General features: G+C 46.2%; 1 protein-coding gene and 1 long non-coding RNA gene across 2 annotated transcripts in view; both read right to left on the reverse strand.

Annotated features, from left to right (window-relative positions):
- LOC126991855 (uncharacterized) overlaps nt 1-4,914 on the reverse strand; it is a 17,018-nt gene extending 12,104 nt beyond the window's left edge. The window contains exon 1 of the long non-coding RNA XR_007745893.1: nt 4,812-4,914. This is a non-coding gene — a long non-coding RNA (uncharacterized LOC126991855). The remainder of the gene's footprint in view (nt 1-4,811) is intronic.
- A 1,127-nt stretch (nt 4,915-6,041) lies between these two features.
- Nucleotides 6,042-10,620, reverse strand: LOC126991856 (hematopoietic prostaglandin D synthase-like). Its single transcript, XM_050850507.1, has 5 exons — nt 10,455-10,620; nt 8,900-9,079; nt 8,136-8,319; nt 7,465-7,597; nt 6,042-6,521 (listed from the first exon to the last, which is right to left on the reverse strand). The coding sequence occupies exons 2-5, from the start codon at nt 9,030-9,032 to the stop codon at nt 6,357-6,359; spliced, it is 615 nt and encodes a 204-aa protein (XP_050706464.1). The 5' UTR covers nt 9,033-9,079; nt 10,455-10,620; the 3' UTR covers nt 6,042-6,356.
- Nucleotides 10,621-13,983: the final 3,363 nt, after the last annotated feature.

A 13,983-nucleotide genomic window follows, 5' to 3' on the forward strand; every position in this document is an offset into this window, starting at 1 on the left:
ATCCATATAAATATTGAATAACCATGGTGACATGATGCACCCTTGTCTTAAGCCCACTTTTATCTCAAAATGTTCACTTGTTTCTCCAGTAATTTTGACACATGCAGATGCATCCTCATAGAAAGACTATTGCACTAAACAGTTTTCCTCCCACACCATAAATCTTTAAAACATCCCACAATGCAATCCAATCGACTCTGTCATAAGCTTTTTCCAAATCCATGAAGGCAGCATATAGTTTCTTTCCTTTTGCTATTATATTTTCTACTACCACCTGAAGGCAAATATCTGATCCACACATCCCCTTCCCTTCCTGAAGCCTCCTTGTTCTTCACTGATTTCTCTTCTGTAAGTCTTTGCACCCTCTCTATTATGACTTTTCCATATACCTTTTCGGGTATACTCAGGAGACTTATACCTCTATAGCTCCCACATTCCCCTCTCCTGCCCTTCCCCTTGTAAACTGGGACAATGATGGCTTTCATCCAGTCTGCTGGCACCACCCCCCCCTCCCATGCTACTTCACATATCTTGACCATCCATTTCACGACTTCATCTCCTCCACACTTCAACATTTCTGCTGTGATTCCATCAATTCCTACTGCCTTTCCATTTTTTAATTTTTTTATTGCCTGATTTACTTCTTCATATGTTATACTTCTTTCTTTATATACTCCTCCTCTACCTCTACTCAAAACTGCTGCTGTTACAGCTGCTGGACGTCCACCCTCAAAATTCATTAAGTTTTTGAAATATTCTCTCCATCTCTCTTTCACAGCTTCCCCATCTTTTAACATCTTTCCATTCTCATCCATAACTTAATTTATTTTACTTGAGGAGATATTTTCTGCATTTCTTTCGTTTTTTACTTCTTTCCAATATGATTTCCTGTTCCCTTTATATTTTTCCCTTTTCTTTTCAAACACCCACTTTTCTTTCATCTTTAACTTTGCCAGCACTGCGAGATAGTCAGATCCATCGAACATTCCTCTTACTACCTTTGTGTCACAAATTTCTTTTCTAAGCCTTTCATCTACTGCCATATAATCAATCAATCCTTTTTGCTCATTATCTTCTCCCTTCCTCCATGTGTATCGGTGGATATTCTTGTGCTGAAAGAAGGTGTTCGCTAGGAACATTCCCCTCTCAGCACAGACATCCACCAGGCACTCTCCATTTTCATTCTTCCCAGGTATCCCCCATTTTCCCACCACATCCATCACACATTCATCACCCACTTTAGCATTCATATCTCCCATCATAATAAGTTTCCTTTCTTTCTCAAAACTCTTCAAACATGCATTCACTTCCTCCCAAAAAGCTTCCCTTTCTCTCAGTCCTTTTTAACTTTTCACATTTACTGGTGCATAAATACACACCCATGCATACTTTTCTAAACCTACTTTTCCTTTCACCCACACAATTCTTGATCCCTTCCAACCATAATCAGTCACACCATTCCACACTCTTTCAGACATCACAATAGCACATCCTTCCTTATTCCTGCCTCTATACTTCTCATCTATCCCCGTCCATACAACTCCCCCAGGCACACCCTCCCACGTACCCTCTCTTCCATCACTTACACCAGTTCCTCGAATATGTGTTTCACTCACTCCCAACACATCCACTCTACCATTTACAAAATTTTCAATCATCACTCTCCTCTTTTCCTCACCACCTAAACCATTCATATTAATAGACACCAGTCTCATACATTCCTTTCTCTTCTGCCGCCCTCTGGCCATCGCTCCTGCCTCTAAAAACTTGATAAAAGTATTAGAGGCCACCAATGGGTGACCAGTCCAATGTAGTGTTATGGAGACTTGCTCCTTGTCAAGGCTAAAAGGATTAAAACAAAGCAGCTGATGGTCACTGCCCCCCTCCCCGTTGGTTCTACCCCGCAGGGTATACTAACGGTGCGCACTATGTGAAGGTGAGGATGGGGTAGGCTACCTTCCCAGTCAGAGGGTAGCCGTATTGCTCCTTTCCCAATACCCTAAACAAGGGAGCTCTACGCATAGGCAGCAAAAACGCACCTTGGATGAACCTCATTGGTTACGATACTGCCACTGCTGGTTTATACGTTAACCCCTTGACTGAAGTTACCCTAAACTTAATCCAATCTAACCTAGCCTAACTTAACAAAACCCCAAACAGTCATTATAGATCTTGACTCAGAAAATTCATATATACTTCCTTACTAATGAGACTTTCTATACAACAAAGTGAGGTCATTCTTTGTTGATTTATACCATAAGGTGCTAGCTATCATGTGTTTGAAGATACCTATACTTAATCTAACCTAACAAAACCCCAAACAGTTACTATAGGTCTTGACTCAGAAATTTATATATGCTTCCTTACTAATGAGACTTCCAATACATCAAAGTGAAGTCAATCTTTGATGATTTATACCATAAGGTGTTGGCTATCATGTGTTTGAAGATACCATAAACTTAACCTAACCTAAACTAACGTTTTAAAACCCCAAATAGTTACTACAGGTCTTGACTTGAAAAATTCATATATGCTTCCTTACTAATGAGACTTTCTATACAACAAAGTGAGGTCATTTTTTGTTGATTTTCACTAAAAGGTGCTGCCTATCATGTGTTTGATGATATCCTTAACTTTACCTAACCTAACAATACCCCAAACAGTTATAGGTCTTGATTCAGAAAATTCATATAAGATTCCTTACTAATGAGACTTTCAAAACAGCAAAGTGAGGTCATTCTTTGTTGGTTTATACGTTAACCCCTTGACTGAGGTTTTCCGACAAGAAGACATCACCAAGCTACAGGAATGGACCAAAAAGTGTCTGCTACAATTCGATGAAGAAAAATGTAGTCATGCACCTTGGGAGGGGATATCCAGCATACTAATACCACATTGGCAACACTCCACTATCCACCATAGAGGCAGAGAAAGACCTGGGAGTATATGATACCTGGCTACCTGTGAAAGCCAAATCCATGCCAATCTCAGCGGACGGGTTAAGATGCTGGCAATCATGTGTTTGAAGATTCCCAATACCCTAAACTTAACCTAGGTTAACCTAACAAAACCCAAAACATTTACTATATATAGGTCTTGACTCAAGAGTATTCATATATGCTTCCTTACTGACTGAGTGAGGTCATTCTTTGTTATTTTGTAACATAAGCTGTCGCCTCTTATGTGTCTTAAGTTAGACTAACCAAGATTGGTTTGTTTATTAGATAATACAAATACACATGTGTGAAAAATTTGAAAATTCCTGAAAATTCCCAAAATTGCCGGGCCCTGAATATTCCCGAAAATTTTCCTTGGAAACTTTCTATTTTTCCTGAAACTTTACCACTCTGCAGCCATAACTATGCCCCTGGTAATACTTTCTAAGAAGTCTGCCTCCCCCTCCGCCACTCCAGCCCCCCCTACCCCCCAAGATAAGCCTGGGGAACCGGGGTTTGGGGGGAAGCCAAAATCACTGAAAAATGGTCTTCAAAAATTTCCCTAGAAAAATCCCTAAATGAAGGAAAATTCCCTAGTCTCGAAAGTAAGGACAGTCCTAACTTTATAACCAAACAGCCCCCCTCGCCCCCCTGCTAACCAAGGGGGGCTGCGCCCCCCTCTGGACCCCCTACCTGTCTGAGGCACCGGAACATCGTGAGTTTGTTTTTGTTTTTTTTTTTTGGTGGGGAGCATATTTAAACTACTCCAACCGAACTGTACGACTTGCTAACGCGGGGGCTTCGCCTCCCTCGATCCTCCTAACCAAGGGGGGCTGAACCCCCCCCTGGACCACCCCCCCACATGTAGGGAATTTTCCTTAATTTAGGGATTTTTCTAGAGAAATTTTGGAAGCCCATTTTTCAGTGATTTTGGCTTCCCCCCCAAAACCCCGGTTCCCCACAGTTCCCCAGGCTTGTCTTGGGTGGTAGGGGGGTCTGGAGTGGCGGAGGGGGAGGCGGAATTCTCAGAAAGTATTACCCTGCCCCTTTCCACCCCGTGTTTCCCTATTATTACATTTGGCATTGGTCATATCATGACTATTATTCATTTGCTCAGTAAATGAGGCCTCACAATACTCAAAAAAACTTAAAAAAATATCAAATGAAAGATATAAAACAGTAAAAATAAGAAGCAACAATAAAATAAATAAATACCTTAATTAGCTCTAAGCATTTACTTCAAAATAAGCCAAAACCATTGGGTTCTGATGTTTGTGATTAGATTTATACTAAAAAATTACCTTGAATCAATTCAGTACTTACAGGGACCTAAACTGAAGATAGGGAATTTTCATATTTTTGGCTTAGTACGGTTAAGTTGCTAATCAAATGGGGTTGTTGATTTAGCAGGGTTAGGTTACTAATTTTGTGGAGCTAGGTTAACAGTTTAGTAAAGTTGGGTTGCTATTTACTGCACTATTGAGTTTGGTATTTGATTGGGTTTGGTTACTTTGAAGTTGAAGTAAATATGCAGAGGAAACTACTTTTCTGTCAGGTAAAGGTTTGCGTATTTCTAACTTACCAGGCAAGTTTTAAAATACACAAACAAACCGTGCAGCTGATTTTCCATTTTACTTCAGATTAATCAAGCAGGTCCACCACAGCTTTGTAGCCCGCAGTGGAGCACATTTACTAAAGAACAACAATGGACAAAATCGGCATTGTTTAACTTGGCATGCTGAACACCTCCCCGGAATATCACCATTAGCTCCTGCCATGCCTTGAGCGACTCCTGCAACGTTCTCTCTTTCTCTGAGCCTTTATCTGAGACTTAATTCATAACAAAGATATTCAATAATGTCAAAGTATACCCACCATTCTCGCCCGTGAGCAGCCCAGCCTTGCCACCTCCGATGCTAAACCCTGAAATGATGCTCCTTTGCTTTACCTTTGTGCCAGAGGGGGATTGAAAGGGGCGGTATTGCGAGAAATATATCCTCGCAGAAATAAGTCGCTCTGCTGCTGGGGAATACACAGGAAAACATAATAATTTGACTGGTTTTGTTCTAGTTTGTCCACTTGTGATCTTTGTGATGGTTCATATTGCCCGCGAGACAACAGCACACCGACCAACAGACCAAACAAGCCAGGAACTGAGTGAACGTCAACGTGGGGTAATTCTTCCTAAAATCTACCCTCTTCGTTTGTTGTAAAGCCTTCTCTTGATTAAAAGTGTGGCTCTGATGTCTGTGCCATGTATTGGGGCCGAAATAGGACAAGTAAACGATAGCGGCGAGTGAAAATCTATAATAAAAAGTAAGGAAGTTGAACCTCTATCCGCGAGCTATTTTGCAGCTGCGAGCTAATTCCCACAACACCGGAATTCGAAAGTTCGGAGCAGCGGCTGATGCTTCGGGTGGCGGTAAAATTTAAAGGGATAATCTTACCTATTATATTGATATTCGACAGGTAATGTTGTTAGGTGGATGATTACTGTAAATTCAAAATATAGCCTATCATTCCAATTAATTGTAATAGATTATAGTTAACTTGGCTGAAACGAGTGAAAATCTGAATGTTTCATATGGTGATAGTCTTATCAGAAACACGAAGGTGACAATTTCAGACTCACTACACACTTATTACTTACATTTCACTTATGTCATGAATGTATACTGACAATTCTAAGTTCTAACATGTGGTTCAGAATTTTGGAGCCTTACAATATTTTTTTTTTTTTTTTTTTTTTTTTTGAGATAAAGATAAGCACAGAAGGAGGAATGGGGAGAAAAATGCTGGGTATAATAACACGGAGACTGAAACTGTACCGTACATCATGGACCCCACAACAAAGGTGGAAGCTATTTTGAAAAAGGTTTGATCAAGATTAGAAATGCATAGAACTGATAACATATGGGCAACTAAGGTATAAACTAGAGTGGGAGGCCGGGTATTGTAGAAGTCAGATTGTTAGGAAAGGCTTTGTAGTAGACTAGTAATGGCTGAAGATGACGATGATGAAGGCATTGGAATAAAGAAAATATGTTGCATGAGATTCCATGTCTTTCTGAAAGCCAAGGCCAAAGAAAGAAAAAGACGGCCTCCTCTAGCTTCACAATTTTTATTATATATATATTAATGGGAGGGAGAACCCCAAGCCCAGATTTCAATATGCTGTTAAGTCTCCCATTACATTCCTATTTTACAACAGTTTTCTTCAAATTAGCTGCAAAGACATAGCCTTTTCCTGATGTTATGCATTTTGCTACAATTGATAAAAATATAAAAGACAGTCTGGCATATAATTATAAAATAAACAAATATATAAAAAATATATGTATATAAAAGACGATCTAATACAAAATGAGTGTTGAAATTGAGTGTTGAGATGAACGGCGAGGGGAGGTAGTGGAAAAGGATTTAATAGGATGTCTCGGGACGTTTCTTAAGGTATTCCTTGATTCCAGGAAGGTTCACCATCTTATCTGAATGCGCTTTCAGCTTGGGAAACTTAGCAGCCAGCTCTGGCAACTCTGCAAACAGTGGCTCCATGGTGAGTGCGATGGCCATGTCACCCCACGTGAGCTATTGAGGAGGAGAGCAAGGGGATTGGTGGAATTAGTATTGTGTGATACACAGAACAAAAAGATTACCAATCATCTATGTAGCCTATTCATATACACATACCTCACTATCTACATCAAAGATATCAAACATATGACCCACAGACGGCATATGTGACCCAAGTAACAGCTTTTTTTTTTTTTTTTTTTTTTGCGTTTCGGTCTGTGTCGCCGGTAGGCTTTCTTGGTGGGATGTTGTGGCGCAAGCAAGTATTTATAGTGGCGCCATCTTGCTTACTACATGCAGCATTCGGCAGACAAGTTGGCAGCCGTGGAAAGAAAGTGGGCATGGAGCTATACTACATACATACTTGATACTTTATGTCTATTGATTATTTATACTGTTGAAATGGTCCGCAAAACAACGAGTGGCTTGGAGACCCTCGCCTTTCGAGATGCAGGGGCGGAAGCGCGGAACCATAATTTATGGGGGGGCTAGGGGGCCATAGCATGTTTTCTGGCGGCCCGAAAGTGACCCTAGAAGTCCTTATTTTTCAAAAAAATTACCCCACTTGAGCATGATCGCTTTGCTCGCCACCCTACCTCTCCCCCCCTGCCTTGAACCTATGATGCCCTCTAGACCCCCCAAAAAACTGCCAAAATTACGGGCCTAAGGCAAGGCCTACGAGAGGCCTGCGTAGGCTTTATCGTGCACTCATCGTAGGCGGCAGGCTCAACTAATGCGGATGCGTTGAGGGAGCCCACCGCATGGACAGGCTCAACCTGGGCCCAACTATTGCTGCTATATTAGTTAATCTTATAATCTACCGTTACTTATACTTGATAGCTAGACAACTAGAATATATTATCTCTTTATCGTTGTGTTCATATTCTGACCATTTGTGGTAACATTATATATACTCCCTTTCAGATGAGTACACTGTTGACTGTGAGTGATAGCTAACCTTGCATGAGATGAACCATTCATTCCCATCAAACCGCTTGTTCATGCGTTCCATCATAGGCATTAGCTTGCTGGGCACGAAATCCTCTTTGTAAGTTCTCATGTTCTCCTCCTTGCTCTTGCCCTCTGCATTCCTATGAATAAAATAGAATGAGATGAGGCTGAGAGCTTGAGTAGACCCCTGCTTTAGATGTGTGGACAGGGTAAAGGATTTAAGGGAAAGGGTATAGAGATGGGGGTATTCTTATGATTAAATTATCAACTAAATAAAGGACTGAGGGAAGAGAAGAGGGTAGACTATACATTAGGTCCTTTCTACCTTTCTGAGGCTTCACTGTCAGGTACTGAAGACCATAATATCATTAACACGGATGAAATAAGAAAATAAGAACGACATGCTAAAATGTGTTCATCTCACTGGTGAATCCAAGCTTCCTCGGATCAGCAATGAAAAAACAGTTATTCATCACAGCCACATAGCTACTCTCTTTACCTCTCCAGTGCTACTTAAGCAAGTTTATAATGATTGCAGCTTTGTAATTACTTTGCTTTTAATTAACACACACACACACACACACACACACACACACACACACACACACACACACACACACTCTCTCTCTCTCTCTCTCTCTCTCTCTCTCTCTCTCTCTCTCTCTCTTCATCACTCACTTGACATCAAATATATCAACGGCCAACTCTTTCATCGTCTCAGCCACAGCATCACAGAAGGCAGCGTGCAGCGGGTCTTGTGGCACCAGCCCCACCTTGCTAGCCAGGAAACGACCGATCGCTAGGGACTGATTCAGCATCTTCCCCTCAACCTCCAGCACCGGCAACTTACCAGCCGGTGTGTCTGTGTCGAGGAAGAAAAACTATGAGATGAGGGGGCAATGATGAAGAATATCCGAGAATGAATACTGATTAATGTTGAGGAAAAGTGTATGTTGCATGCTGGAATACTGTATCGAGTGCCTCTGAACCATCAGAACATGGGCTATGGGTAGTAATTAAGGTAGTTCCATTGCTACCGAAATGTGTCAATAGCTTTCATTTACTGTGGCGTGCAAACATAGTTCAGTGCAAGGATACAAGATTCGTGTAAAGTAGAAAAATCACTGGAAAACCATTACATAAATATTTTTCACGATGCATATTTAACAATCACACTAGTATTGCCTGGGGGTTGGGACGGCATGTTCCTCCCTTCTCCTTTGTTGTATACCTGCAACAATAAACTATCAATCAATCAATCATCTAATGCAGTTCCTAAATTTCCTACTCAAAAAGGAACAACCAAGGAGAGAATAGAATAGTCTACTTTGTATATGAGGATTCGAAATGGGTCCTGAGGGAAAGGCTTAATCAAAACAATAAGGTTGCAGTGAGAATTTTTTGAAGAACACTGCACTACTTGTATGCCATTCAAGACTTACGCTTCTTTCTCTCGGGCCAGTCCACCTCCTCCACCCTCTCGTCCGTGAAGGGGATGTTGCCGAAGTGCATGATCCAGCGGCTCACCTCGCCCAGCCCTCGCCCGATGAAGTAGGTCAGCTTGTATTCAGCCATATCGTGTTACCAAGGTCGGGAGTCGAGACAGATCTTGATCTTGCGTGCTACAATGAGGGACAGAAACGAAGGGATAAAATGTTAAACAGAGAACTATTATTATTATTATTATTATTATTATTATTATCATTATTATTATTATCATCATCGTTATTTAACACCGTGTCGTCGGCTGGCGTGGCGGATGCTCTGCCCGCCTGCCGGCCTGCCTTCCGCCAGCGCCGTGTGTTTTGCCCTCCCTGCAATGGGTAGGGAATAGCTGGTTTAATGTAAATTGGAACTTGCTAACTGACAGGACTAGAAAAAAAAAGATCGTTTAAGAAAATATAGTAAGACATTCAGTTTAAGTAAAAGTAAAGTCAGGGACATAGACTATACCGGCCCTTATGCGCTGATCTCGGTGCTCATCTCCGCCTCAGCCCTTGAGCCTGCGGTGGGTAAAAATCCATTATCCAGGGACACAGGGCAGGTGTGACATCCGGGTTATCACAGCTTACTTTCCCCACATACCCTTTTGGGTAAACTGCGATAACCCGTATGTCATACTGGCAAGGTGGCCCGGGGTGACTCTTTTTATACCCACCATAGGCTCAAGGGCTAATATTGAGACGGATATGAGCACCGAGGCAACGCGCAGCTATTGCGTATGCCCCCATGTTAACTTTTTCCTTTTGACTTTTCTTAAACAACCCGAAAGAGGATAAACAGTTGGATGAGCTGGGCGTTGATGGAGGCATCGACTCCGGGCTCGCGGGTTCTTTAGTTCTACACACACACACATACATACACACACACACACACACACGGAGCTCCGTAGTCCGTAGTGCAATTAGTTAATTAGCGCGCTCGCTTCACAACCGAGCGATCCTATAGATTCGATTCTAGGTCAGAGAGGAGACGGATAGGTTCCCCCTGTCTACCCAGCAGTGAATGGACATCGGGTGTCAGTTGGAACTTTAGGATTGTGTTACGCAGGAATTGAATCTGGATTCGCTCTGTTTTGCTTTCTTTTTCTTTTTTCGGTGCTGCCTATATATAGCGCCGGTAGGCTCTCCTAAGGGGATTCTCGGACAACTCCAGCTCGTTAGTGGCGCAGGCGAATTTTATTTATAGTGAATGCTTTAGTAACATAAATGACTCGTGATTGGCCCATGCTACTCCCCGGTGCTCCACTTGAACGGAGTTGTTGAAGTTAGGGTTGACTGAAGATCTGACCAACAAGTGGGTAATCTTCAACCACTCGGCGATAACTGAAAACTGTCAGCGTCATTCGGTGGGACTTGACTTTGTCTTGGGGCTCTCTACGCCCGCACGCTGAGCACTCCGCCAGCGCGTTAACCATTGCACTACGGAGCTCCATATAATGTGTGTGTGTATGTGTGTGTGTGTGTGTCGGTCGGTCACGGTAGTTAAAGCACTTACATTGATGGAGCAATTATTGGTGATGACGAAGTGGTGGTAGCTATAAAGTGGAGTTCGTGGTGGTGGTGGCGAAAGCAGTGAGGGAGCGGACGTGTGTGTGGCACGCTTCTTGGGTTGGCTGTGGCGGGGAAGGGCATGAGGAGGAATATATAGGAGGCAGACCAGTAGGGGAGGAGCAAGTGGAAAGAGGAGGTAGATTGCGAATCATTATTATGGCGGTGAGGGCCTGAGGGGTTACGTAAAATGACAGTGCAAATCGAATTGGTGGCGTTGAGGAGGGGAGATGTCTTATCAGGGGTCATATAGGTGTTGGAGAAACTGATAGAGAATAAGTAGATTCTGAAACCTTCCCCTTCCTCCCACCCAACCATTAATTCCTTGCTGACACGTGATATAGCTGACGGTGAAAGCTTTGCATGAAGTTGTTATACTGTTCTTGATATATAGTAGTATAGACTAGTAGTAGTAGTAGTAGTAGTAGCACCATGACATGTAAAAAAGGAGGCTTCGTCTGTATTCGACACGATGAAGTAAGGGATCTGACAGTCAGCATGCTCGGGGAGGTATGCCAAGACGTCACTGCCGAGCCGGCACTGCTTCCCCTGGACGGCGAACACCTTCGGTACAGGACGGCCAATACCTCACAGGAGGCACGGGTTGATGTAAGTGCCCGCGGATTCTGGGTACGCGGACAGCGGGCGTTCTTGGACATCCGCATATTCGACCCGATGGCTGCCTGTCACCGTGAGCTGCCCCTGGAAGCCGTCCACCACAGGAACGAGCAGGCGAAGACAAGGGCATACGGTGAAAGAATCCATCATGTGGATCAGGGCAGCTTCACCCCCCTCGTCTTCACCACATCCGGCGGGATGGGTCCCAGGGCCCAATGCTTCTACGCACGCCTCGCGGAACTAATCTCAAAAAAGAAGCATCAGCCAAGGAGCCACGTTGTCGCCTGGATGAGGTGTCGCCTCTCGTTCTCCCTGCTCAGGTCGGCCATCCTATGTCTCAGGGGCACCAGACACTCTTGCCCAAAAGCCACCAACATCTCCAATATGGAATATGAAGCCACAGTGGTGGAGAGTGACATTAGGGTGGGTCAGGAGTGACTTGAGTAGGGAAGGAAAGGGGGATCTGGACGTAATAGATGATAGGTGATTTAGTGCTAGGTAGTATTAGTGATATGGTTGGATGCCACAGTCATTAGTAGTAGTAGTAGTAGTAGTAGTAGTAGTAGTATACATAGTAGCTGCCTTAATTTTCCTCCTCTTACTTTTCCGTCACTCAGAGGTCCTCCATATGGCATGTGTCCTTGAAACTGTACGTATTGTTACGCCAAGGCTTAGCTTAGTTTAAATTGTAATTGGCGCCACGTGACGTAATGAGGGTTCCCTGCGGCCCCGTTGAGGGGGCGGGCTGGAGAGGGACGCCATGCGGCGAGGAAGAGTGGAGACGGAGAGAAGACAAAGGACGCGCTCGCCTGTGCTCTGTGCCTTAGGACTTAATCGCCTGTGTCCGCCGGAGTGTCTTTGTGTCTGCTGTCCGCCTCGTGGGAGCACTGTGTTTTCCATAGCGAGCCCAGTTTAAGTAATTGGGAGAGCACCTGTCTGCCTGTGTGAGGGGTAGACAAGTGGAGTATAACAGTGGTGTCAGGAGCGGGGTGGAAATTGTGCTGTGAGTGGACGGGCAGACAAAGAGTGACGCCTCGGGCACAATGGACCTCGGCGAGCACGGTGCGGCTGGCGGAGCGAGTGGTGGGGGTAGTGGTGACCTTGAGGCTGATGAAGACGCTAAGCCTGGCCAGCTGGAGTTAATTGCCTCAATGTTGGCTGGCTTGAGGCAAGAAATAACGCTTCAAGGTCAAAAGCAGGCACAGCAGGCCGAGCGCTCCGAGGCACAGGCCAGCAGGCTTGAGGAGCAGGCCCGTGAGCAGGCCGAGCGCTCCGAGGCACAGGCCAGCAGGCTTGAGGAGCAGGCCCGTGAGCAGGCCGAGCGCTCCGAGGCACAGGCCAGCAGGCTTGAGGAGGCACTACAAGCAAGCTTGGCTTCTGTGCGGCAGGAGGCACGGCAGTATACCGATCAGGCCTGTGAGGAGGTCCGGGGTGAGCTACAGAGGGGCCTAGAGGCACTGAGAGGTGAGGTGCAGGAGGCAGGTTTGAGGCGAGGCAGGCTGCCGTGTGTGCTGCCCAGAGGAAGTGCAGAGTGAGCCTTTGTGTGATTGGGGCAGTGTCAAGCCTCGCTGAGGCCACGCAGTGTTCTCTGAGCCTCCGGGCCTGGCGTGTCCGGCCAGGGGTCACGGTCGGGGTTCAGCGGCTGGCGTGGGCTGCGGCGGGCGCGAGCAGCAGCCCCGCCACTGTTGCCAAACAGCCCGCCACCCTCGCCTCCTCACCTAAACCCTACCCTGCCTCCTTTCTTGCCCCAGTGCCTGCCTTCTACCCTGCTCGTTCGTTTCCTTCCCACGACCACCGCAGGCGTAAGCCGGCTGAGTATGACGGCAAGGTAGCTTGGGAGGCCTACGTTGCTCAGTTCGTCATGCTCGCAACAGCTCAAGGGTGGACTGAGGAAGAAAAGGCGCTGCAGCTGGCAACGGCGCTGCGGGGCCCGGCACTCGAGATTCTCAGCCACCTTCCAGCCACCAAGCAAGCTTCCTTTACCAGCCTGTCGGAAGCCTTGCAGCGCCGCTTTGGGCACAGTCACCAGGCTGAGGTGTACAGGGCTCAGCTGAAGAAGAGGGCGAGGCAGAAGGGCGAGACGCTGTCACAACTGGCGCAAGATGTGGAGGCCCTTGTGAGGCGGGCTTATCCGGCTGCTGGTGAAGACATGACGACCGTCCTCGCCCGTGACGCCTTCGTAGATGCTCTGCAGGACCACCAGCTGCAGATCTACGTAAAGCAAGCCCACCCTGGTGACCTGCAGGTGGCTTTGGCGAGGCCATGGAGTTCGAGGCGTTTCTCAAGACGTCAAGCCGCCTCGCTGACTACGCCAAGCCTCGGAACGACGTGCGAGGCCGGAAGGCGAAGTTCGAGCGTAAGGCGGCGTCGAGGAGACGAGCCCCGAGTTTGGTGGCCGTTGCTGGGGCTGCGGTGAGAAGGGCCACAGACGCGACCGGTGTCCGAGGGGCGAAAGACGCGTTCCCTCGACCGGCCGAAGTCTGGGGGCTTCCAGACTTGCTGCAAGGACTGCGGCAAGTCTGATCACCGCTCCAGCGCCTGCCCCAAGCCGAAGCAAGTGGCGCAGGCGGGAAACAGCAGCGGGCTGGACAAGGGGGCGACTACCCAGCCTGCCAAGGTCGACACGCCCCCACTTGTGTAAGATGCCGCCATACCACTAGTTCGGTGCAGGTGGGGGCAACGTAGACGGTAAGTCTTGCCGCCTGACAGTCGACACCGGGGCTGAAAAGACCCTGGTGCGCCCCGAGTTGCTGGACGCTGAGCGGCTCCCAGACGCCCCGCAGAGATTGTGCGGCGTGACGGGGCATTGCGTGGCACTCCAGGGGCCTGTAGTGGCTCGTGTCGGCGTGGGCGGCGCA

The sequence above is a fragment of the Eriocheir sinensis genome, unplaced genomic scaffold (assembly GCF_024679095.1).
Source record: "Eriocheir sinensis breed Jianghai 21 unplaced genomic scaffold, ASM2467909v1 Scaffold351, whole genome shotgun sequence".
NCBI lineage: Eukaryota > Metazoa > Arthropoda > Malacostraca > Decapoda > Varunidae > Eriocheir > Eriocheir sinensis.

What these genes read in the sequence shown, in the direction of transcription:
- LOC126991856 (XM_050850507.1), bottom strand. Translation starts at nt 9,032, where the DNA reads ATGGCTGAATACAAGCTGACCTACTTCATCGGGCGAGGGCTGGGCGAG. An exon ending in CTGGCCCGAGAGAAAGAAGC is followed by an intron (nt 8,320 to 8,899) that starts GTAAGTCTTGAA and finishes TCCTCGACACAG; the next exon opens with ACACACCGGCTGGTAAGTTG. An exon ending in AATGGTTCATCTCATGCAAG is followed by an intron (nt 6,522 to 7,464) that starts GTTAGCTATCAC and finishes CCTCCTCAATAG; the next exon opens with CTCACGTGGGGTGACATGGC.